This window comes from Cydia pomonella, chromosome 26, assembly GCF_033807575.1.
Source record: "Cydia pomonella isolate Wapato2018A chromosome 26, ilCydPomo1, whole genome shotgun sequence".
Classification (NCBI taxonomy): Eukaryota; Metazoa; Arthropoda; class Insecta; order Lepidoptera; family Tortricidae; genus Cydia; species Cydia pomonella.
The window spans coordinates 3,811,992-3,838,361 of record NC_084728.1 but is presented as its reverse complement, the minus strand read 5'-3'; the positions used below and the strand labels follow the sequence as shown (position 1 = coordinate 3,838,361).

The 26,370-nt window shown below is 35.8% G+C and overlaps 1 protein-coding gene across 5 annotated transcripts in view; it reads left to right on the top strand.

Annotated features, from left to right (window-relative positions):
- Window positions 1–947: 947 nt before the first annotated feature.
- LOC133532312 (uncharacterized) overlaps window positions 948–26,370 on the top strand; it is a 63,361-nt gene continuing 37,938 nt past the window's right edge. The window contains exons 1-5 of one of the 5 annotated variants that reach the window (XM_061870925.1): window positions 948–1,849; window positions 20,886–20,986; window positions 21,727–21,871; window positions 24,305–24,489; window positions 25,132–25,194. In XM_061870925.1, the coding sequence (XP_061726909.1) occupies window positions 20,891–20,986; window positions 21,727–21,871; window positions 24,305–24,489; window positions 25,132–25,194 (489 nt within the window). In that variant the 5' untranslated portion in view covers window positions 948–1,849; window positions 20,886–20,890. Of the gene's footprint in view, window positions 1,850–20,230; window positions 20,987–21,726; window positions 21,872–22,276; window positions 23,756–24,304; window positions 24,490–25,131; window positions 25,204–26,370 lie in introns of those variants that run through there. The other 4 variants (XM_061870922.1, XM_061870924.1, XM_061870927.1 and 1 more) reach the window with 4 other exon arrangements.

Here is a 26,370-nt window from a genome sequence, read left to right as displayed (position 1 = left end):
AGTAGACAATACTGGGGCCTAGTTTCGGCTGAGATTACTCGGCAATGAGTTAATTCATTTCAGTTGGAGCCTACAACAAACCAGTTTTGCTGTACGGGGCCTGGGCGCTGGTGCTCAAACTGTACACTCACAACGGATATGAAAAGATACAATAAATATATAGAAATACTCAAACATACCCACTTTGTCAGTAGAAAAAGGCGTGAAATTCAGATTTTCTATGGAAAGTCAACCCTCAGCGCCTACATTTTTTAAATTTGTCGCCGTTTTCTACTAACAAAATGTGTGTGCCTAGGATCCAGCCTAGCAGTCATTTCGGATCCGGATTGAAACCAGATGACCGAAATGTAAGAAAATATCCGGATCCGCGGCTCTTCCCATACATTTCAGATACGTCGTGCATACCTACGTATTTACAAGTTATAGCCTCTCATCAATACTTAAGATAGATATAGCAAAATACAAAATATGAAGTCTCACAAATATCAAAAAAGTTTTCCCTATGGGAATTACTTAACTTTGGAAATATTCTGTTAAGCTTGTTAGCAACTATAACTGTAAGGTATAGATATAGATACCTCCCGCGTTACAGTTCCTTTAAGTCTCAAGAGACTCTTTAAGTCAAACGAGCGTAGGTACCTGTGTCGCCTAGCAGGAGGAAGTCCTACCGGACGCCTCAGTTATTGCTGGAGCGACATGGTGGAGGCGGATCTGGGCGAACTTCGAGTTAACAATTGGCGAGAATACGCACAGGAGTTCAGGACCGAGAAAAGTGGCGCTGTCTTGTGTCGGAGGCCAAGTCTCATTTTGGGTCGCTGAGCTGAATTATTTTTATTACTAAAATGTAACTTTCCTAAATAAATTAATGTGCTTAACTTCAAAAAAATGTACGAGTATTACGTGAAAGTTTATTTAAAAATGACCTCATAGCCTCATAGGGACGATCATGCGACGCAAGAGGTATAGTCTAGTAAATTTTTTAAAAATAAAATGACTACTACAGTTATTTAGGCATTAGTACCGGTACTACTGTTTTAATCCAATGCGCTGTAATGTTATGTTATGTGAGGATATCACACCGACCATCATACACACAACTAGATATTTTCGAGATTACAACTTTTTTTTAAATACCTTTGTTTTTAAGCAATATCCACATTGCTATTAGTAAAATAACTGCCAGCTAAATATAAATAAACTAGTTAAGTACTAACAATAAACAGCTGGCTAATTATATTTTATTAAATACCTACTTTCTTATTCCTTCGCCTTTTACTCAAAGAATCAACTAAGTAAGTTACAGTTGCTAACAAGCTTAACAGAAACTTTCCAAAGTTTGAGAAGCTTTTCTTCACAGCAACTGCCCACGATATATGTATACCCAGAGGATTACAACGCCGGAGCTTTCAGGTTAAATCACTCTAATCTCAACCGTAATAGCTTATAAGAAGGTTTAATATACTTTGTCCTGCATGCTAACTATGGTCACGCCAAAGTAATTACCTTGAGTATAGAAATCACGACTTTGTGACACAGTAATAAGGTTGTAAATAAGTTGTAGCGTTAATTAAGTCCGATTGACGAAGCGAACTTTTTGCTTTACACAGGTAAAAATATCTTCGGCAGTCTCAGTTGAGTTGAGACGCGGTCGCGTACGCGTTACTGATTTATAAAGTTAGCGTTCTAAGTTTAAAAATTAAAAACAATTCTAACAGTTTTTAGCAAGTTTTAGGTTATGTTTCGAAAAGTGAATGTGAGTTTTAGTGGTTCGTTTTACAAAATGGAGTTTTAAAATAGTTTTTCAGTCATAAAGGGTTTCGAAACAGGATTTTCGTGACATAATTTAATGGTAAGCTCGTTTACTCATATTATTAGTTTATTTTCTTAAGTTTTATTAGTAAGTTTTATGAGAAACTGGCCGGAAAGAACAAAGGCGAGATCCTACAAACTAGTTTCGAAACGAAAGGCGGATTTTAATCTGTAACTTGTTAAGGATGTTTGATGTAGGACCGTTGCCTTTTTTTGTCGAAAAAAATCGCGTTGGCGTTAAAAATAGTGATGTTACACGTGTTGTTTCTTATCGATAATTATTTTTACATTGAGGTATACCTTAATTTACATTGAAATAAAGTGATCTGTCTGTACAGTACCTACTGTATGTACCTAATTAATACCTATGTGATTAATTTGTTTTATAATATTAAATTACAATATAAATTATTTCAAGCTAATCTATATGAATTTATATTTAAGGTCCGACCGAGAACGCTTTTTTTGTCTCGGCCGAGACCGAGACCGAGACCGAGATTCAATGGGATTCTCGGCCGAGACCGAGACCGAGACCGAGAATTTATAAAATAGAAGACGAATTTTGCACTAAAATGTTTTTATAATCGAAATTCGACGATTTATCAGAAAAAAGTTATCATAATCAATTCATAGCGCTATTAAATAGTATTTTTAGGGTTCCGTAGCCATAATGGCAAAAATGGAACCCTTTTAGTTTCGTCATGTCCTTATGTCTGTCGGTCTGTGCGTATGTCACAGCCATTTTACTCAAAAACTATAAGTATATTTTATAACCAAAGTTGAAACGTAGGTGTAGTACAATTATGTAAGTCGTTTCGTTTCGAAAAAAAAATTTAAAATATATACTCCGTATAAATGTAACAAAAAGTAAAAAAAAAAAAACATGTGGCTCATCGTTAGGTAGGTCTTTATAAATACAGAAAGGTTGCTAAAAATGTTTTTTTGACTAAGTAAATACTTTTGACAATAATCGCTTCAAAAAAAAGGTGTGATCCCCTCTAACTTTTGAACCGGGAGAGCAAAACCATTTAAAAAAAATCTAAATAATAAAGCTTAATAAGCAAATAATTTTTCAGGAAAATTATATTGAATATGGTCGGTTAAGCCATTTAAGAGTTATAAAAAAACTGATCTTCTTATTAAAGCGACGAAAGTGCCACTAACATACGCTCTTTTGCTTGTACGGCTTTTTTGTATTGTATGAAGGTACGGAACCTTCCATTATGCGTGGTCCGACAAGCACCTGGCCGGTTTTTTCGGTACAGATGTGCATAAAAAGAGATAAAATAACAATAATCAAAATAAAGAGTTCTATATTGTAACCCAAAATATCCACCACAGGTGTCGTTTTGTACTTACCTACTGCTTTGCTTTTTCCCGTTAACACAAATATATTTAAAATTCCAGTAAGTATAGTATATAAAATATCCAGTGTCATCTTCCACTCACAACAAGTTAATCTAAGTTACATCACGATAACAATATATACTCATTTATTCATCAATAACAACAACCACAAAACGAAAAAAACCAAATGAACAAGTCATTACTTGCAACCGCGCCTATCCGATCCCAACATTTAGTATTTGATAAGTAATTGGCTAAAAATGTGGCTACGAAACCAATTGAAATCACAAAAAACGTCACACCAACCGGGCGATGCAACCAACGAGTGGCTTAGACCGCCGCCGGGGCGCTCGTGCGCGGAAAATTCAAATTTACCAATGATTGCCTATTCTCGGTCCCGGCAAGAATCTCGGCCCATTTTGGCCGAGAGCCGAGACCGAGATCTCGGCTCGATTTTTGGCCGAGAATGCCGAGACCGAGACCGAGACCGAGATCTCGGTCGGACCTTATTTATATTATGATCGTCAACTGTTTACTACATATATATAAATATAAATAAATATATATATATATATATATATATATATATATATATCATTATCAAATATATATCAATAAATAAATTCTTCACAATGTCAAACCTATGCCCAAAGTTAACTTCTTACATTTTAAATTTGACGTAAATAATCCTTAAATTTTTACAATCGCATAAGCGAAGTTCATTATTTTATTTACTTTTCCTACATGCACGAAGACAGTCAGTTGTCAAAAGAAGCAATTACTATAGATATCATATAATTTTACTCGATAAAAGGCGTGTAATTTAAGCATACAATGGCGGTCGAGTGTAATCAAACGATTGATATAGAGAATAGCTCGGTATTTCTCCCACACTACCACTTATCGTATTAAAATGGCGTAAGAAGCAATATTGTTTGATGTCACTTACGCTTACTCTTGTAATTTTATTGTTCGAGGGGCTCAAATGACCGTCATTGCTTCGCAAATGTGGGCTGTTGACAAATTGAATTGCATTTCAGAGGAATGTGTCAAGTTGAAGAGTTGACTAGACTGTGAAGGACCTGGATTTGTACCATAAGTTTTTAATACAGGGCCGTTAACGCGCATGTGACACCTCGGCAAGCGGCCTTACGTGTCGTTTCCAACTTCCAAGGAAAAACTCTCACTTTGTCGCTTGCCATGAGGACGCTTTAACAGGTTAATCGTATAAAGATACAAGCAGGCGTCCATAAGCTACTACGGTAACCGCATCAGACGGGCCGTATGCTTGTTTTCCACCGACGTAGTATTAAAAAAACCGGACAAGTGCGAGTGGGACTCGCCCACTGAGAGTTCCGTACTTTTTAGTACTTATTTGTTGTTATAGCGGCAACAGAAATACATACTCTGTAGAAATTTCAACTGGCTACTATCATAGTTCATGAGATACAGCCTGGTGACAGACGGACGAACGGACGGACGAACTGACAAACAGCGGAGACTCAGTAATAGGGTCCCGTTTGACCCTCTGGGTACGGAACCCTAAAAAACTTGTATTAAGTAGAAGAATTTCTACAAGACAAATGAATACAATTATATTAATTTGTCATCTAAGAAAACCTGCTTTATAATTATATAAAATAATTAGGAATAATTGATAAGGAAAAAAATATACTTATTTATAAGAAACATCTGCCATTGCCACACCGGATAGGGCAATCATGCATTGACGAGTCACTTTTATTGTTACCTGAAGGCCTGACATACATATGTCCATTCATAAAAATTAAAAATAATAATAATAATAATAACAAATTGACTCAAATATGTTATTGTTTTCTATACATTTTTGAAAATACTCTGATGTAAACGAACTTTATCGTATCTTATTGATATATGGAGATTTAAAAGTTAATTAAATCCATGAAACATGTCTCTTACAAGTTTTTTACTTTCTGTATGTTTTACGTGTTTAATGAACATTTGTATTTGAATTGAAAGACAAAAAAATAAAATCTTACACGTGCACAGCATATGCTTTGAATTAATTATGAAACCATTAATTCAATAAAGCGTGCTTATTGTGAGAAAACAAGAACGCCTTTGCCTTGCAGAATGCATCGATTGCCTCCTCATGGTTCAAAGAAAGATTAAATATGTATGAATTATACACACGAGTAATTAGGAAAGATAAAAACTTGATTGTTTTGCATGAAATAAGGAAAGTGAATAAATCATTGTTTTTTTTAAGTCAATGACCATCTGTTTAAATCGTTTAAATAGTATTAGTCGTTGACGATGTTATCAGTTTTAAAGATGTGATTTATATTATTAAATAAGTACATGTTGAAATGTGTCAAGAAAAAACATGAAAACAAACCGTTGTTAAAGGAGAGTGATAGGTGCTATAAATGATGCTTCACAAAAAAACAAAATTTATTTTATTATTGCGGGCTATGCGGGCATTAAAAATTTTACCAGCATCTTACAAATGCTTCCGTAGTGATGCACGTAAGTTTATCGATAATGTAGAACCAAATTTAAAACACAATATTCAATGAATATTTGCCAATGGTATGCATATTGATTCTAGTTTGTAAAAGAATTTAAATTCGTATCTGCAATTAATGACAGTGCCTAAACTAATAGTTTTAAGTTTGTATATCATAAACATGATATATACTAATGTTATAACTAATTTTTCTGTTACCTACTTTTATTTTCGTGGTTCTATGTCGTTGTTATAATATTTTACAAAAAAATGCCTAAATGCAAAAAACGAAATGATTACTTTCCCTATGATTATTTTCTATGTTGTTATGTTTTCTTGGATATTAGTGCCACCTAATTTTAGTTCTAGTCTTATTTTGAGTCTTACCAGGCTTCACTGAAAATCAGCGGCACGTAGTGTTCCTTCAAGCTGAGTGAAGACCTTTTAGCACAATTTTCTGTTCCTTTATACACCGTGTTTTTATTGAATTCCGTTAACTTAGGGGTATCGGTAAGTACGTTTAAGGAAACTAAAGGGCATAGTTAATTTGCAAAAAAAAAATTTTTTTTTGCTATTTTATAATTATTTTTATTTTTATAAAAAATAACTAAATGTTGCATATAGCGTTGTTGTAACACGGGAATTAAATTTAACTCAACCAAACAATTGAAAACTGTGACATATCAATGTCACTTCGAACATCAATCGTCCGAGATAGTATTTTACGTTTAGGAGTAAATGTATGAACTTGTACTGAACACTAATCAATATGTAAACAGGCCCTAAGGTAAGTGTACACGCTCGTAAGGGCATTATAAGATAAAAATTAATTATGGATTATCTCCGAAATTGAGTTAATTAGAATATCGGTGTCTTTGAGAAAGTTACTTAATTTAAGCTCAGGGATGCACCCTTGAAATTAACGCAAATCAAAAAAAACACCGTGTATACTTATTAATGTATGTACAATGATTTATGTTCTTATTGTGCTAATAAATTCCTCTTATCTTATCGTATCTTAATTCCGGGAAAAATTGATTGCTTCCCGGCATTTATTTCATCAGCAGTTCTTCCTCGTTTCTAAATAGCTATTTATACACATTCCAGGAATGCCGGGACTCGTTTAAAAGCAATTCTTCATAACGACCGTTGATACCACATTTCTGCGCTGAGTGCGTAGTGTTGTCTTACTTGCGAGTCCTAAAATCCATACCGATATTATAAATTATGACTAAATTCTGGCCGTTATTTTATGGACTTGTGATATTTTTAATTTATTTAATTTATGAATTGATTTATCATTTTAGATTTTAATATGAATGTTGTGTGCAAATCACACATGATTTGTGTTTTTAAATTATATAATTTTTAAAATAAATGAGAAACAATGACTAACGGTATTTAGTAAGCTTGAGGCCTATTTTCCTGTCTTACATCCTGGGGATGAACGTGGGCCATTTTATATATGTATTTATCTATATATTTATTTAATAAATTTTACAGCTATTTTTACAGTTTCCCAATGCGATAGTGTAGGCAGCCAAAAAACAAAATCGTGACGTTTAGCATATTCAACAAATAATTATCTGCCCGTCTTAGTTTCAACTCTCCGGTGAAGATATATTTTGAAAGCTAGTCAAATTAACTGAAAGTTCATTATGGAGTTAATGACGCTATAGAACATTACTACAGAGACCAGGAAGAATGCTTTTCGCAAACATGCAATGAATTAAACAACAAAAATATATTTAAATATCACGGTTACACTCACTTGACGTTTTTCGCCTGAGGTTTTTTTTCAAGTTTGAGGAAGGACCCCCTCGATGGGTTTGAAATATGTCGCCAATAGCGAAGAAAAAAGTCAAATGCGTTTAACAGTTATATTTAAATATTTTAGAATATGTCTCACGAATGTTAAATTAAGTTTCACTTGTGATAACAAAGCACTCTTAGTTCGCAGGAAACACTGTCAGCCACTGTTATACTCTTAAGTCTTAAATGATAAGACATTAACCTCTTTCAGCGAATGCATGGTCATTGTCTTAAGAACAACTCCTAATTTAGAGACGGACTATTATAAATTAGGTAGGCTATGAATTGTATTAAATTTAAAATAATCTGACGTTTTACTTAGATATGAGTTATTAAATAACTAACCTTACCAGTATACGAATTTTTGCTAATTGCCGTCGAGACTGCGGGACCTTGGGCTGTGGAGGCCAGGGACTTTGTGAGGGATTTGGGTCAGCGGCTGAGAGACAGGGGGTGTGACCCTCGGTCCGGACCGTACCTGTCCAACAGATCTCATTGGCTATTCAGCGCGGCAACGCTGCCAGGGGAATGGGGACATTTGAGCCAGGTACGATTCGTGACGATTATTTAATGACCTATATAATCTGATAACACCTGATGCGGATATCATCATTGGTATATTTTGGACGTAACATGTTGTATTTGTAGCCACCTGACGAAGCCTGCGTTATTAAAATAAAATATCTACAAAGGTCACATACATCCATCTCATTCGACACCATAAGTGCGTCCTGTAGGTTTATTGTTTGCCACTGATATCTAAATACATACGTAATCTCCTGAGTACAATCGCCATCAGATATATCGGAACGGCTAAGGTGCTCACAAATATCTGAACACGCCTCTATTGTCCAGGCGCTAGAGTCCGTGTTCACATATTTTTGAGCACCTCTGCCGCTCCGATATATCTAAAGGCGACCGTACCAGAGCCCTTATAAAACTTAATTTTAACTGTTATTTAAGTCAAGGTTCCAAATTCAAAATTAAATCTAAAGAATGTGGGAATTAGGAGGGTAATCGGGTGTTCCAAATTCAAAATCAAATATAAGTAATGTAATCTGGTAGGCATCAATTTAACGGCCTCTTAGCCCAGTTTTAAGTGACCCTGCCTACAAAGCAGGAGGTCAGGTATATTTGTATATTTATCACGAATATTTGTTCTAAATATGTATTTACTCGTATCTATATATAATGGTAATGTATGTATATCGTTGCCAAGTACCCATAGCACAATAAATAATGTATAACTACAAGCTTTGTGTAAGATTATCCTCTAATAATTGCAACTCTCTTAAGTGATCATGAACCTTAAACGAGTATCTTCAATAAGGTTTGCGGATTGTGAGTTAACAATGTGACCAATATAAACAACAATACAGCGTGGTGTAACATAATTTCGCTAATTGACTCTAAATTCTTTTACTTGACCTCACAGTCCAAGGCGTTGGACTCACTTGTAACAAACCCTCTTGTGCATATCATATAACAATTAATTGTTTAAATTTGAACTTTAATAGCTGTCAATAGACTTGCATTTTATAACTGCCATGAATGGCGTCGTATGAATTAGAGGCTTAACAATGGTTAACGCTAAACTAGAAATGTTATTCTCTAGCATTTATAGCAGTGCTGCAGTGTCCAGACGGAACAATTTGTCGCACAATTTAATCAAGTGGTGTTGACGCATAACACAAATTGGTTCGGTGGAATCAGCTTGGACTGGACTTGATTTGATTGTAAGATTGTGACCAAAGAATATAATACTCACTAGGAGATTGTGACATTTGTGACCGATCAAATAAGGAGGTGTGAACTCAAAAATGCTTATGCGTCGATGCTAATGCAAGTTTGGGGACAATTTCTATTTTAAAGCACTCGACTGTCACCGTAAATGACGTAAATCTAAAATTGGTGGTTATCTAATTGTTCATTACTGAACAAATTGTAAATTAGATTGTCCTGTCTGGAAGCCCACTAAAAAAAGAGACCAACAGGTCTCTGGCGGTCACACCATACCTGCTCATCTCTTTCTAACAAGTATGTATGGACTAGCCCCTAGGTTGACGATATCCAGCATGCCTTGAAATGTGTCACTTGTAATAAAAGAGTAATAGGGTTGTTTCCAATTTTTTGAAACGCATGTAATACGTTCTATATTAACTAAAAGTTGCCCTAAAAATCAACTTTTATACTAAAAACGGCTTTAAATATGTTAAATGAACAAAATATATTTTGACAGATGCTTTCGCGCCCAAAACGCTCTTTGAAAATAGTGTGACGTCACAGTTTACGGTTTGACACATAACTACATACACACGTAGAAGATACGAACTGTCAACTGACATTTGTCATTTGTTGTTTATCGCCTAGCTGTCTACAGTGTCAATCCGAAAGTTGTGACGTCATCAGAATCTTCAATGACGTTTCGGGTTTGGTCACGTGACGTGTGCCAAAAGATATTTTAAATTCAATATTTACAAAAATATGGTCATTACAGGTCCCCTAAAAGTAGTTTAACATGTTCTTATAATCCAAAAGAATTTATTGGGATAAAATTCTGCCCTAAGATTTGTAGATGGAAACAACCCTATTATAATGCTACTAGCTGTGCCCGCGGCTCCGCCCGCGTGGAATTCGGTTTCTGTTATTAAGCGGCTATTTCGCCCCTAATTTCTCTCCCTCTCCCATGGAGGTGGAACTTGAAGTAAAGTTGACAGATGGATACGCTAGAGGACTAAAGTCCAGATAAAATATTTTACAATTAGGTACCACTTAAACTACACTCCAAAATCAAAAGATTTTTTCGCGCTTATTCAAATTTTTGAGGTGATTGAAACGACATAGAATAGTAGGTATATATCGGACAGTACAGTACCATTTTTGTATTTTTACGTGCTTGACTGTACCTATCCAAATCATGTCCATGGCAAATAACATCCAAATCGGTCCATGAAAAGGTAAGAAATATACACATAGAAATCCATACTTCCAAAGTTCAAAGTTCAAAGTTATTTATTGTATATAAGAATCAGGTTACATATAACATACTTTCGGATTTAGGTGTAATATTAGTTAGAAGTAAGATGAGAGGAAAGGAGAAGAGAAATCAAAATCGTGAGGCCGAGCATTTGCATTTTATTTACAGTTACGTTTATGTATGCACACCCAAATATATACATACAATTATATCTACAGTCACATACAAATAAATAGGTATGTAAAGTATGTTTACATAACATTGACATTTTACAATATTTCTTTGTACATCACATTGTCAATCTAATAGCTCCGTGCAGCTGGTAACGCGCAAACACGCCACGTAGAGCTGCTCGTGCGAGAAGCAGCCCGTGCGCAAGTCCATGCCGGCGGCGCGCAATGTCTGCCCCTGCGACTTGTTAATGGTCATGGCAAAGCAGACGCTCTAGGATAACTGTAGGTGCTTGAAGCGGAACGGGAACTTGCTCAAGATGACGGGCATGCGCGGGATAAACACGGCTTCTCTGGCGCCGCACCCCATCAGGATCTGCGCCTCGATGAGGTTTCGCTGCAGTTGCACTACTTTTAGCCGGGTTCCATTGCATAACGTGTGCTAGGAATCCTGAAGCACTCGATGAGTTTAGGAACTCCACCGGGTATGTTGTGACGTTGCCTTCATCCAAGACAGTGTTAGAGGAATTATATACTGCATGTTCACCTTCGATTTCCGCGCATTAACTGCCGCTGCCTATTCCTTTTTTTTGCGTGAGTATGACTCTCTCACAAACCCAAGATTTCTCACGCTGCGTTACCTGTGTCAGGTCTCCGTTCCGAATGAGGTTTTCACGGACGGAAGGAACGATTCTGCATAACGTCTCTGGTAGTCGTGGCTATGTTTGAAATCACGATCGTCGCTAGTTTCGAGCGATCTCACAGATTGCGTACGATGTCTTTGGGATCGCAACGGAGACTTGCGCTGGCATGCATTTAGCCGAAAGTGAAGCGGCCTGCCTGGCAAGAGCGCCACTGAGTCTCTTACCGTGGTCTTCCTCAGACTCCTGAGACCGTGCCCCTTGTAGCCTTAATGCGTTGCGAGACTTTCCCGAAAGATTTCATTTTTTTCGGGAAGGCATTTAAACGCGTATAAAATGCGAGTTCCAAATCGTTTGACATTTACTCCGCAAACGTCAGAGAAAACTTTTTTCAAAGTACCCACCTTCATGGCCATCTTTAAGTGCTTAAAGAAGGCTATACGTATGAATATGGATGCGATATAATTACGATTAGGTATAATTCATGACGGAGAAAATTAATATTTTTTTAAATAATTATGCAATTATGCGCGTGTTGATTTTACCACCAATACGTAAGTATTTAAGTAAACTCATTATTAGTTTACTTGATTACTAAATGTTTACTCAGTTCCCCAAAAGATGTCACTGTGCAATGTGTGACAATCAATTTACTGTTAAATACAATTAAACTTGTTTATATCCGTACCCCCTCTTCTAAATTTAGAGTTAATTCGGCAAAATCCTTTCTCGGGGTTTAATTCCAGCGCCATCTGTTAGTTTAGCAGAGTACTCGATAGTCATAGCATATATTTGAAAAAAGTTTGCACCTCCTTCAAACCAAAAAAAAAAACCAAGAAAAGTTTGCACCTTCTTCTTTCCTTTTCTGTAGCGCCATAAGACTCAGATGCAAACTTAATCGAGTGTAGTGGCTACGCCCCCCCCCCCCCTTGAATTTTTTTAGCCTATAACTTGGCCGGGGATTTTCTCGACAGATTAGTAAAGTTTGCATCAAAATCCGTTTAGCCGTTTTCACGTGATGCGCGGTTAAATAAACAGACAAACAGAAAAACAGACAAACAGACAAAAATTCTAAAAACTGTTATAACGTGTTCTGTTATCGATTCTAAGTATCCCCAGCCAACTTTTTTTCGAATATCTTCCATGTACAGACTTTCGACCCTCTTCAGCTTTATTATATGTATAGATAGGTTTTCATTTGTATTACAAGGCCAGGTCAAATCTTTTTAACTTTCCAAACAAACGTAGTTTGGTGCTCGATTTTAAAGAACAATAGTAAGTAAGTATTAGAATACTTAAAGAGTAGGAATGCCTACTATTATAGCTATAATTATTATATTTGTACACTTTGCATACCTACTCATAAAAATATAATGTTTCTTTCACATTTGTGATACTCGTAAGAGTCGTACCTAAGCGACACACACAGAATAGTAATTTGTTTTACAAGCAAAGTTGTTGGTTAACTTCTCGTGCTAATATTGATACCCGAGCAAGCGAAAGTGTCCAAAATTGAATCACGAGCGTAGCGAGTAGTTCGAAAAATGGAATCTTAAGTATTCAAAGCACGAAGGTTAAACAGAATTTACCACTGAGTGAAACAACATTTTTCATCACACCAACACAAGGAAAATATTAACTAACAAGGAAATTAAAATGAATGTTATTAAATACAAGTTAAATATTGTCATTCAAAAACATCATTTAAAAGTCAATTTTACCAGTCAAAATTTAAATTACTTTGCCCCACATGTGGATAAAATGCAACTTTCTCATCAGTTTTTGTACAACCAAGAGAGCCTTTACTAGCTGGTGTGGTGAAAAATATATTTTTTTCTATAGCAATAAACTTATTCAATAGTGTCGTGAAACCATTTTATCGATATTTTTCACAAACCATTCTTTGGTAAACTTTCTCTGACCCCCGACACAAAATGATGCGAAATACCATTGTGCGGTGAAAAATAAGCTACAATTACTCACGATTCGTGGATGTACATATCAAACTTTCACTACTTACCTAATTTAGTTCAAGTTATGCAAGAAAATTGCAGGAGGCACGGAAAGGTACGATTAAGTTCTAAATATAAACAAAACTGTATTATGTCATTTTTTAAGCAGACAGAAAAAACGTTGGTATCCAGGGGTTTCATAAGCGCCTTGCTTGAGGCCGATTCGAACATCAGTTTTGATGTCAAGTGTCAAAACTATAGTATATGTACAGTCAGATACAGAGAGAGGTGACCCCCCCCCCCCCCCCTGCATACAATCAGTTTATGTAACATGATATAATTTTGTTATCATTCGCACATGCATTTCGATTGTACTTGTGTGCATATACCTACTTATTACATAGGTATATACGCTCCGGCGAATTATACCAAAAATACACATCTTATTTAGGAATCATTTTTCACATTTTGTGATGAAAATGTACGTTTGAATTCGATTATACTGAGAGTGCCAGGGAATTAATTTATGAGAAAACAATTTTTAAATCGCTTCTACCATCTGAGCCACGGATGCCTACGACATGTGTGCGAATTTTTGCTCAATACATTGACGGAACGATTGGACCGGTGTTCCAATGGTCGCAGGTTTGACTCCTGCCGGAGGTGTAAATTTTAACAATGAGCGTAGAGAGTAGTTTATAAAGTGCAATATAAAACCAAAATAGATAATATAGTGTGTGTGGACTCTGTCAAATGGTACGTAAAATATATCGTAACATGCCTTGCTATTAGTTATCTTTTGGTATATTATCGCTCCGTCTGTGTCGGGCTTAAGTAATAAAATGTGATGTGTACATTTCACGCGATGGGAATGGGACGGTAATCGATTTATCCATAACTCATAACGCTATAAAAGTTTATTAACTTTAATGTATGATTTTTATCTCTTAGAACTCTCTGATTCGTGAAACAGACTTGGTTCTGTTTGATTGTAGAATAACTATAAGTATTTTGATGTTATTGACAATATTCAATCAATCTAAAAACATTACGCAAAGCAGCAGCAAATGTGTTGAATTTATCTGTGTAATATGTGAATTTACATGTTTATTACAGAACTGAAAACTGTTTCGCCGAAATAATTTTTAGCTTATAAAATTGTACTATAGTACAGTCAAGATATTAAATATCGATACGGACAAAGTGCCAAAAAATATGTATACACGAGCTTATTGCCTATATATTAAGGTAGTGTGTACATATATTGGTTACATTGTCCTTATCCATATTTAATACCTTGACTGTATGTATGTTCGTTTGTCAGATTTGGACCTTAGTTGCCTCATAATAAGTTATATTTAATTTAATTTGATTTTAATTTAAAATTATTACTGAAAATTCAGACCGTTTGCTGTTGTTGCTCCTAATTTTAAAATAGTGTATTCAAAAGTTTTTTAAATAATGCTACAACACTGTAGGAACTGCGTCCTACATTCGTCCAAGCTTACATGATATTAAATAATGAAATATATTAACATTCCCAACACCATACCGCACTGCCAAAACATAATCTAATTCTAGTTTATCCTACTAGTCATGATTACGGTAGGCCGCGGCATCTCAAATATTTCACACTAGTGCACCGTGCAACCTTTAAGCTTGCAAAACTGCACTTTCTAAACCAGATCTTTTGTGACCTGCCTACCGCAGGTAAAGCCTTTACAATATGTGACAAGAAAAATGTTCCTTTCGAAGTTTCGACGAGCAGGTTACATCACGGAAAACATTATTCGTTTTAAAATATCTACGCTAAATGTTGTCAATGTTAAAATTGATGAGTTGAATTTAGAATAAAATTGTGTACATTTTGATCAGTCGCCAAGATAGTGTGAATTTTCATAAAAACAATTGTAGCTTTTATCTATTGTGAGTAAGTACTAAGTACATTATAAAGATTATAAACGAAACTCATTTGAGATATTTTCTGTGCCGATTACATTCAATCCGTGAATGAAGTTGAAAAGAACGAAACTACATATTATACATATCAACAATATTCTTCAGCGGGTACTAATCTTGACCTGCTAACATCGATAATGTAAAGCAATATAGAGGCAGATAAAGTTTATCGATTTTTCGATGTTACACAAAAATGTCGGTTCGATTGCCAAGAGCGATTTATTACATCTTTAAGCCTGTGTTATTTAATTCACACCCCGATAGGTAGTAAATTTTTGTTTGAAAACTTACGATTAAGGCTAAATAAATTGAAACACAAGACTGAGAATCTAAGCCTAAGAACTCAATTGTAGTGTTTCGGCAATTGAATTTAAACACGTACAAAGACCAGACCGGCACCATCAATCTGAACATCAAACAGTTACTTTCCCGGTATCCCTTTAGTTAACCGATCGAAATTTCTTTAATCACGCGTGGAGACGTCACGATTGCTTTTTAGAGATCCGTTACCTGAAGTTTATGACTATTTACCTGACTGCCTCAGACAAATCTTTGCATTCTTTGGTCTTAAACTTCGCATTTTTTTTAATTCGAGCATAATTAGTCTAGCCTAGGGGTAAGGTCAAATTCTAAAATATCCACGAGGACAAATAGAATAAGTATCTATCGATTCGATATTTCTAATCTCTAAAAATATATATATTCATCCATATCGAGTCGATATTTTAGAACTAAAAATAATAAAATGTTGTTTATTGGGATCGCTTTCCGATCTGTATCTGAGCTGAGAATCAATTCTTTAAGACTGGGACAGAAACTCTGTAATAATTCACATTTAAATCGATTTAATTAATAGTTGCTTAACTATAGTTTATAATGTGAGCTAGCATATTCATATTACACAACTTTATGTTTATTGTCAGTCTAGATTAATGATACTAGTTAAATTCATATATTCATTCAGTTCTCACTGTAGGAAACAGAAAGAACAAGCAAAATATAATAATATAGACTGAAACGAAGGTTACCCTCCTCTCCCGAGGCGTCAGGTAAAAAGTTAAACGTTCTCTCTAATTACCCCAATGAATACCACCGCCCGACCATACGCAGGCTAGTCGTTAAGACAATTAGAAAAGACAAAACAAACTTTCTAATATTTAACATTAATAAGGATTTAAAAGTCCATTATTGTTGCTTTATATGTTAATACACAATTCAGTTCATATTTATAAAAACTTAAAATATAAATAAAATATGTTTACACTTGTGTATATATGTGAAGGGCCCCATAAAGCATGAACAAATCAAATGCATTTTTTCTATCAATTGCCGCATTTCACTGATCGATAGAATTCGTTGAACTTTGTCGGCTCGGTGAAAAATTCGAAAATCAAAAGTTATTTGCTGCTAGGTATATAGAACCCTTATTAATAGATACACTACGCAATACAATGCATTGTATATGATTGTAAATTGTAAGTAAACATTATAGAAAGGAAAATTAAAGTATGGTATAAAAGTTTGTACTTAGATCCTACATAGTTGGAAAATTGTGGGGTCAGGTCATAAACATTATTGCCGTATATTGCTTACCGCAGTTTGATATATTTTATCATAATACAATTGGCGGTTTGTCTGTAAAATTCTCACCATTATTCTGAAGTACTCCATTCGATTTCGTAACGTTCAAGCGTCCATTTCTTTATTCGAAAATCGCCGTATCGGTAACGCACGAATAGATGTTGTTTTGTGAATTTACACTATTTTTAGAAACTAAAATGTATTTTATGTGTTTGTTTTAGAGTCTAAAATCGTTTATAAAGTGACACAAAGCGGTTTTCGTCTACCTGAATGAATGGACATCGGGCCAATTCAACGTTTTTTCATCGATACCTTTTTTTGCAATGGCTCATCACTAGTAAAGGTGCGGGCGGAATGGTTAAAGTCGAAAGTATTTTTTTGGAGTAAACTATTTTCAGAACTAGCTTGAACTAATTCCGATTTTAATTAGTTTGGCTCTTTCTGCAGGTAGCTAACAACTTTTAAATACGTAAAATGGTTACATAATCTGAAGTTAGTTCAATTTGACAAGGCACATATCGATATCTATACAAAAGGCTACTTTTGTGACAGCGAATGGGTTATTTTAATCACCTTCCAGCTGATATTAAGGCACTTGAAGGTAACTGATTCAGGATAATGTTAAATAACTGGTTACTAGACAAATAAATTTAGTCTTAGATAACTGTTTGAACCTTAATGGCAATGTATAGTCAAAAGATTTAATTTGTGACCTACACTTAGGAGCAAAACTGTCCCAATAGTAGCATATTAGTAGAAAGAGGAGAAGTTGATGTCGATCAAGGGGAGGGGCACATGATTAATACATAACAGTACTCCTTTAAATTTTCTACAAATCCGCCTAAAATATGATGTACTTGGCATTTACGGTTATTTTGTAATTTCGAATCGAAAAGTAGAAAAAAACACATTTTTATTTTTCCAATATTTTTATTTCCTCATATGGAAATTCCAAATAGGGAACCATATATAATTACAGGATTACCATCTACAAATGTACAATGATTCCAACAAATTCATTCTTATTTTTATAAAGATATAAAAGGTATTTACAAAAAGGAACGATAAACAATGGGTGTAATTCAAAAGGGACAAAAAGTTAGAGTGAATTCGCCAGGAATTCCTTCGTATCAGGGTCATTCTACAAAAATCTCATTTCCCTGGCTATACGTATTCGCAAATTTCCAGGACATTCCGCTTTATTAGCATCTCAGTTTTAGTGTGTTCTTCAAGTAAAATGTACGCATTTCAAATCTATGTTCATCACTACTTTTTTGCAAATAAATACATCTTTATCTTTATCTGTGTAACCCGTGCCAAGTTCCATCTACAATCATAACAGCTGAGCGGAATCTCCTGGGAATTTGTGAATAGGTATAGCCAAGGGAACGAGATTCCTGTAGATTGACCCATCAGCGGTAAGACCTCTAAATTCTCAATAAAAACTTAGTATGTATTTGAATATGTACAATTCTGAGAGCTATGTTGGAATATTTATAAATAAATGATGTATGTAAATTATTATGTAAAAAAATAATTTAACTAATTAATTACATTTTTAGCAATTAAAATTTTAAGTATAAGTTAAATATTATAGGACATTCCTACACAAATCAAACAAATTCTCACAATTTTTTACAAATTTCGTACACAACTTGATAAAACGATTCCATTTGCAATAAGGTGAGAAATGCATAAAATCTGTTTATAGTCTACTGTGTTACGTTTTACTGAATATCGTTTGTTTGTAAGGCTAACCAACATACTAAACTTAACACAAAATGTTAGTGACAAGTAACTAGGTCAAAAAGAAAATATCTTAACAGCCTTAAACAATGATGAAGAGATTATGATGATTACTGGCCAGCGTGGGAGCATGTTGCAACGCTCTTACCAATTGAAGGCACCAGTTACATAAAGGCCTATAACACATCACACATGAGACTTTAGCCCTTGTGTCGTATCGTCAATTGATTGGTGTAATGCACCAATGAGTAGGTACAATATATTCGTAGTCGTTATTTGTCTGTGTTAAGGTTTAGTTTTGAAGAGTATTTTGGTGAATATGTGGGGGACATGAGACACTCCTACGTCTAATTATGAAAATCTTTTATTATCTTTAAACTGTGAATGACAAAAGACTAAAAGACTGAAGATAGGTACTTAGGTGTTATTACGTTGACATAGTTACTATATTTATAACACAGAATTATATTCAAAATATAATACGAAAAAAAAAATGTGTAATATACTTTGTAAAACGTTCATAGGTTATATTTGCTTGCATAGGAAGCTTAGTAGTTCACTATAGCATATGAATATGACAGCTGCCGGCGCCATATTTTTTTGTCATTTCATCTATTATGCGTGGTGCAATCAGCCCTAAGTTGTTTATTTATAGAATGCTTAGGTCTGATATCATTCTCAGCTAATAATTCGACATTGTTTAAGACACTTTGAATGCGGTATCCAACTCGAGTGCAATTCATTTGAACCTAATGACTCGTAAAGGGTTTGCCTTTTTCAAAGCATCTGTGGTATTTTTATTCCGCAATGCAGTTGGCATCATACAATAATAAAGTCGTTCGGCCAGATGGAATGGAGAACTTTTTTCATAATATTTAAGCTTGCAATACAGTTGATGCCAAAAGCGAAGATAATTTAAAGCTTTGGTGTAAATTTCAATATGTACTACATTAAAAATAATATAAATGTAAACTCGATTTCTTTGTCCGTCTATTTTTCAATATAATACAGGTACTTAACTAACATTTAACATTTTTGTCCAGTGAATGAATACAGATATCTAAGTATCTCTTTGGAATACTCTCATAAGCACCAGCGATAAGTAAGGTATATGATTTCTCCGTAAAAAACAAAACCATTGACTCGAAGGTATTAATCTATGTTGATATTCGCCTATGTCGGTATCATTATAATTTGATGCTATCATTTTTTTTTTCATTTAACGATGGACTTCTACAATAATAAATAATTTTGACTTCAATAGTAAGCTCACTAAAACCTATTAGGACCGGGCGGCCTAAAACGGTATTAAATTATAAGCTAGCTTGAAACTATCGATAAGTGTAGCACAGCCCTATTTTTGCCAACATCTGGACGTACCGGACGTCGCGGTCAGCTGTCATTTACCGCCATCTTGCGAAAAGATCTTTGAACTGTATGGTTTTGTTTATGGAATTCACGGTTAAGTTAAAATTGCAGAGGGGTTGATTTGTTTGTTTAAGGAAGCGTTGTTTTTTTAATTAAAAATTGAATAACTAATTATGGATTATTACTGGAGTGAGGGTGAATGGCTATTGGCTATGAATGTTGACAATATATGCCATATAACTTTATTTATGGTTTTATCATAATTATGGTTTTGATAACTAAAGCGTAATTATTATAAGTTAGTATTATTTTTTAGTCAATACCGTCATTTTGTATTTTGAATAACAATTTTCTATATAATATATCTAATAATTAAAACTTTCTGTTTATCTATTTACAAATTGGTGTTTCTCCCTGCCTCCCATTTAATCAGTTCGTTTTAACGTCCTCATCCAACATCTAAAACTGATCACATCATTCTGATCTATGTATACAGGATGTTTATTTAGTCACCTGCAATAATTTACGGGGTGAATATATAGGTCATACTGAGCAATTTTTATTATGGGACTAACCCCGAAATCGCGAAATAAAAGGCTATTTCATACATTTTGGTTGTCTGACCTTGACCTTTTCTATGGGAGAGTAAATTTTAGCTAAAAGTAGCTCAGTATGACCTATAGATTCAGCTCGTAAATTATTGTAGGTAACTAAATAAACGTCCTGTATAACAGAGGTCTCAAAACTTTTTCATGTGTGCCTCGGCTAGGTCTTCTCCCGGCTACCTAGAGTCTTTCGCCTAATTTTCCACAGGTCAAAAGTAAGGGCTCGCGGTCGAGATTCCTGCCAGCTTATTATCTCGCTAGCGACATAGACTACCCGTCCCGCTTTGGTTAATAGTAAGAAAAAAGATGGGTAGTCTATCTCGCGGATGGGATACATACCATCGCTCCTGTGCTAAGCTAGTATACTGGTCTACGATGATGTCCAAGTTTGCCATTCGATTCTAACCTTTATCCCTTTCCATTACAGCCGCGATGTCGCTGCCGGACGTGACGTCAGCCCGCAGCTCGCCGACTCCCCCATGTCCTGAATGCGACACAAGCGCTTCTGTCACTTCCGATTTGCACAAGGTAAATATCATAATCATACTAATCATTATCATCATTAAAATAAAAACGCTAAGAATAATTTCATACATCGACCCTATCTCTTTCGCACGCGTATAATTATAATATATTGCTTTCCCGCCGATGTTGCCCGTAGTCAATGACGTTGGGCGAGTGTGTGCGATAGGGATGAGAAATAAGAATAAGAATAAATATATTGAATAACTAACTATACAATTAGCATACACAAAAAGTATCCAGTGAGCCCCAAACTAGGCTGAGCCTGTATCTTGGGACTCACCAATAAGATTATGTAAAAGTTGGGACATTGGATAAACTAAACCTAACTTAAAAGTGCGAGAGTGAGAGTGGTCAGTGTACGAAATTCTTCGTGTTTAGTGTCCATAATTTAGAAGATCGTTTTATGATTATTTCTCTGCCCCAACAGTTCTACGAGCTATATGCCTAACGAAGTACCCCAATTTAGTAAACGTGACAGATAACAAGGACAAGTAAAAGGCCGTGCTTATGAACATAAGTTGCTACCTGATCTCATCTCTATATTGAGGGCTAGATCGTATATATCTTTATCACTCTTATAATATTTCTAAAAAAAAAAAAAAAAAAAAAATATTAAACCTGGAGCGTCAGAGATGGAGAGAAACAAATTTCTGCTTTTGACTTTTGTGGTGGTCCCTTAAATAGTGGTAGTTTTTACGTTACATAAATTGATCTATAAATGACCTGAAGCTTCCATATTTCAGTACCAAGTAGCCTGCACATGCAAGCCTTCAGCCGCGTACGCACGAGCAGACGACCCGGGACCCCCACCCCCAGCTAAACCTGACACCCCACCAGCGCTACCACCGCGACCACCGACCAATCTGCTCACTGGTCGACGGAACAATGGTAAGTGACCTGAACCTTCTATATTCCAGTACCAAGTAGCCTGCACATGCAAGCCATCAGCCGCGTACGCGCGAGCAGACGACCCCGGCCCCCTGCAGCCCGCCAAGCCGGGCGCCCCGCCAGCGTTACCACCGCGACCACCGACCAATCTGCTCACTGGTCGATGGAACAATGGTAAGTGACCTGAACATTCTATATTCCAATACCAAGTAGCTATGTGCAAGCTACTTGGTACTGCAAGCCATCAGCCGCGTACAGACAGCAGACTACAAGTCATATACCCCGCCAGCGTTACCACCGCGACCACCGACCAATCTGCTCACTGGTAGACGGAATAGGAATGAAGGCACATGTTATAGGAGAGGAGATTAATAATATCTGCAATAAGATACATATACATGTATGAGTTAAATATCAATGGTTCGGAAAGTCAGAAGAGGAAAGAAAGACCGATGTGGAAATGAGTAAATGTACTTTTTTCTTAATTAAAAGGATTATTTCCATCGTCTAAAATACATTCCTCACATAGTGACTCGTAAGGATCAATATAGATTGTTATAAAAAAATGTACCTTACCATACCATAACTGTGTTGTAAGTGTGTACCCACCTATTCATGTCATTGATAGGTTGAAAGTAGTGCATAATTCATATTTTTCGACTTGTAGATAATAAATGCCTAAAACGACTTTTATGTTTCACTTGTCCATCCGAATGGTTTAGATAACAATAAAACGTATGAGAGACAGGTCAAATATATTTTTTCCGGTCTTTCGAACACATAAATTGCATAAACTAATTTTAGAAGTTTCATTCATTGATCGACCATTCTAACACAAAGAAACTGTCGCAAAAATGTCACAAAACCGCCAATTCAATAGCAGGTGTCAAAAAAATCTTCCCACGTATACCAAAAACGATACAAGACATGTAGATTCCAAAAAAAAAAACAAATAGATTCACTTACAATAGAATCTACCTGTATTTTTTGCCCAAAGACGCATTGTTATAAGTATTTATACGCCTACTAAAGTACAAAGTAAAATCCATAAGTTATTCGTTTTCTTTAATACCTTACCATTACCTGGGATGTTGTGTCAATCGTTCACCAATATTCTCTAAAACGAACCAGTTTACATGCTATTTATGATCACTAATGATTGATATGTTTCTGGAGGTCCATCTTATTTGGTCCACCTAAAGAGAGCACATTAAAAGGGATGGAAATAATACCCCTGCATCTTATCCAGTGCGCATGTCCGTAACGCCTCCATTGTCAAAACCACATAACCTAATTCGCTTACAATAAATATTAATAACACTGTTAATTAAATTAAATTGATGTGAAAAACAATTTGTAATGCTGGCGTTTTTAATTTGTGATGTGCTGTATTGAAATTAAAAATAAATCATGAAGTATTTTTATTTTAACTGATGATAAACAAAAGTGTGTACAAATATGCAGCCAGTGCATTTTATGGTGAATTTAAAAGTAAATAAACGTGTCAGTGTTTTAAAAGTGTAATATTACAATCAGTCAGTGAATTTGCAATGTAAATATAGCAAATGCGTTTGTTATTCCATCGAAAGGTCATTGTTCTTTACAGAGAGGGTGTAAATATCGATTTTACGCAAATGGCGGGCAGTTTGAAAGTTCCTTCGACAAAACAATAGAATAAAAAGAATAATGACGAAAAAACGGACTTGATTGTGTTTTGCTTTTAAATCGTAGTGGCTAAGGTTTTATTTTAAAGCCTAGTTTTTAATAGTAAAGATATGCAAGCGTGCGGAGTGATGCAATTGGTACAATATGAAGTATCGACACCACAGTCGACGATCGCGGGCGACGTGGCACAACACTATGTGCCGCCGCCGCCGTATTTTGGTACGTTTGAGTTTGGGATTTTAGTAACAGATGGCGTTGACTTTAATTTGTACTCTTGACTAAATTAATAATTTTTGTTTATTGCTAAAACTGAAGAAAAATAATACTTAATGGTCATAATTTGTAACCTACATAATAGTTATGCCTTATTAAATACCAAACAAACATATTCATTGGAATCAACATGAAATTGTAGACCTTAAACACGATGGCACGTTAAACTTTTTGCTGAATTCATTTTATATTTGCGAGTCTATCAAAAAAACGTGTGTTTGTGTACGTGTGCGTATTGCGTATGTGCCCACGTACGTGTGTGCGTGCGGCCGCGCGTTGTGTGTTTTCAGCATTTCTGTGTGGCTACCACCAGTTCGGCACTGACATAAACGCTATCGAGAACGCATCTCGTTCGTACTCGCATATAAGTGCAAGCGAGACGTATAGAAAGTAATAAGTTACGTTCTCGATAGCGTATATGTCAGTTTTGACACTGTCAGTGACTCATGTTACGGGTACTGTTTGTAGGTACCATTTGCCTATTTCTTTCCACAGCGGCCGTCAACTGCGCCACGACCGCCCCCTGCCGCCGCCACAAGTACGCCTGGTGGTGCGTCGGCTGCGGGGCGCTGGCCGCCGCCCTGGGGGGCCTGCTGGCGCTGCAGCACATCATAGTGCGCTTCTACACCGAGTCCCCGCAGCATCTTGAAACTGTGCCCGCTGCCGTGCCAGCTGCTATGGTATGTTCTCCTAGCTGTTTATGGGTGTCTGGTACTTTTGTTACAGATTTTTTTTCGTTCAATTTTTTTTTTTAATATATGGTTAAAAGCCGTAACCGACTACCGCACCGGACAGTGACCTTCCCGGTAATATTCCAACAAAATAATAAGTTAATATGTTTCCTTTTTTTGTGGCATGTACTACATACCACTACAATCTATAAATTGTATATGCAGATGGTAACGCGATGAACCGGCAATCCAAAGATGTGGGTTCGAGTCCCACGTTGTCCAGAGTTGATCATAGTTATTTTTTTTATTGTGATTGACATCTGCATCAGGGATGTCACGAATATCGCATTCTTCACATTCGCGAATGCGAATACGAATGTTATGGAATATGTAGTTGTTATTATTATTACGTTGTTATAAAGTGTTGAAAAATGTACTGGTCAACATGCATTACTTGAAAACAGTTTGCGCGCACTGCGCATTCGCGAGTCGACGAGACAGGACACGACCTGCGCACATTCGCATTCGCAAAACATTCGCTTCATTTGATGGAATGCGAATGTTTAAAATGATGCGAATATTCGTAAATAATAATGCGAATGCGAATATTCGTGACATGCATATACAATTTATATCAAATGTATGTTTCAGCTGGTGCTAACTGGCGTGTGTATTATGAGCCTCGCTCGTCGCCGCAACCGTTACAGCTATATGGTAAGAAAAGTATGTTATCCCTTGTTATTATTTTGCTGAATGCATGGATTTGTGCAGGCATCGGATTTTACGGGGTAAAATTTTATGACAGGTATGGATGTTCCTGTATCGATAAACTGAACTATCGATGTTTTTCTATTGTACTGATTGATCGCTCCAAGTTTTGATCGTAAAAATATAATACTGCAATGTTCTGCAGACAGAGAGCAGCACTATCACTTATTCTAAACCATGAAATTACTTAAGCATACTATGCATTAAACAGTTTTTTGAGAGGTTTTCACTATGACATTGATGCATCAAAGCAGTTTGTTCACAGAGGCCTAACGCGAAGATCAAAATTTTGTTATTTGCCTCTTTATCGCTCGATAAGCAAGAGTGATAGAGAGGCAGGTAACCAAACTTCATTTTCGTGTTTCGCGGCCTCTGTATGTGCTAGAGGCGCCCTCTACGAAGAGTTGTGCGTAATATCCCCTGTTATGTTAAAATATGATAAGGCTTACCCGGGCAATTTCAACTATGGGGCAAATGCAACTACTCTAAAAATACCCCATGGTTTCAATTGCCCTGTTTGACCTTAATTAAAAAGGATTTTTGAAACGTTATTCATAATAAAATCCAATAATAAAATCGGGTTCAAATCCTGGTAAGGGCATTTATTCATGTGATGAGCATGGATATTTGTTCCTGAGTCATGGGTGTTTTCTATATATTTAAGTATTTATAAATATTTATATATTATATATATCGTTGTCTGAGTACCCACAACACAAGCCTTATTGGCTAACCGGGGGACTTAGGGCCGGTACAGACGGACTGCAACTCGACTGCAACTTGTATGGGAACTGCATGCCGACTGCACTCCAACTGCAACGTCGACGTGCAGTTCCCATACAAGTTGCAGTCGAGTTGCAGTCCGTCTGTACCGGCTCTTAGTCAATTTGTGTAAGAATGTCCCTATAATATTTATTATTTATTATAATAGCGTTTTTCTTCAAGTGTGCCTTTCCGAATGACTATCCCATTGAGCTATTTATTTTTTGCATCGCTATTTTATAAAGAGTTATCAACTATTCTATGGTGCAGTGGTGTCTTTGTATATTATATATATCGTTGTCTGAGTACATACAACACAAGCCTTCTAGGCTTACCGTGGGACTTAGTTAATTTGTGTAA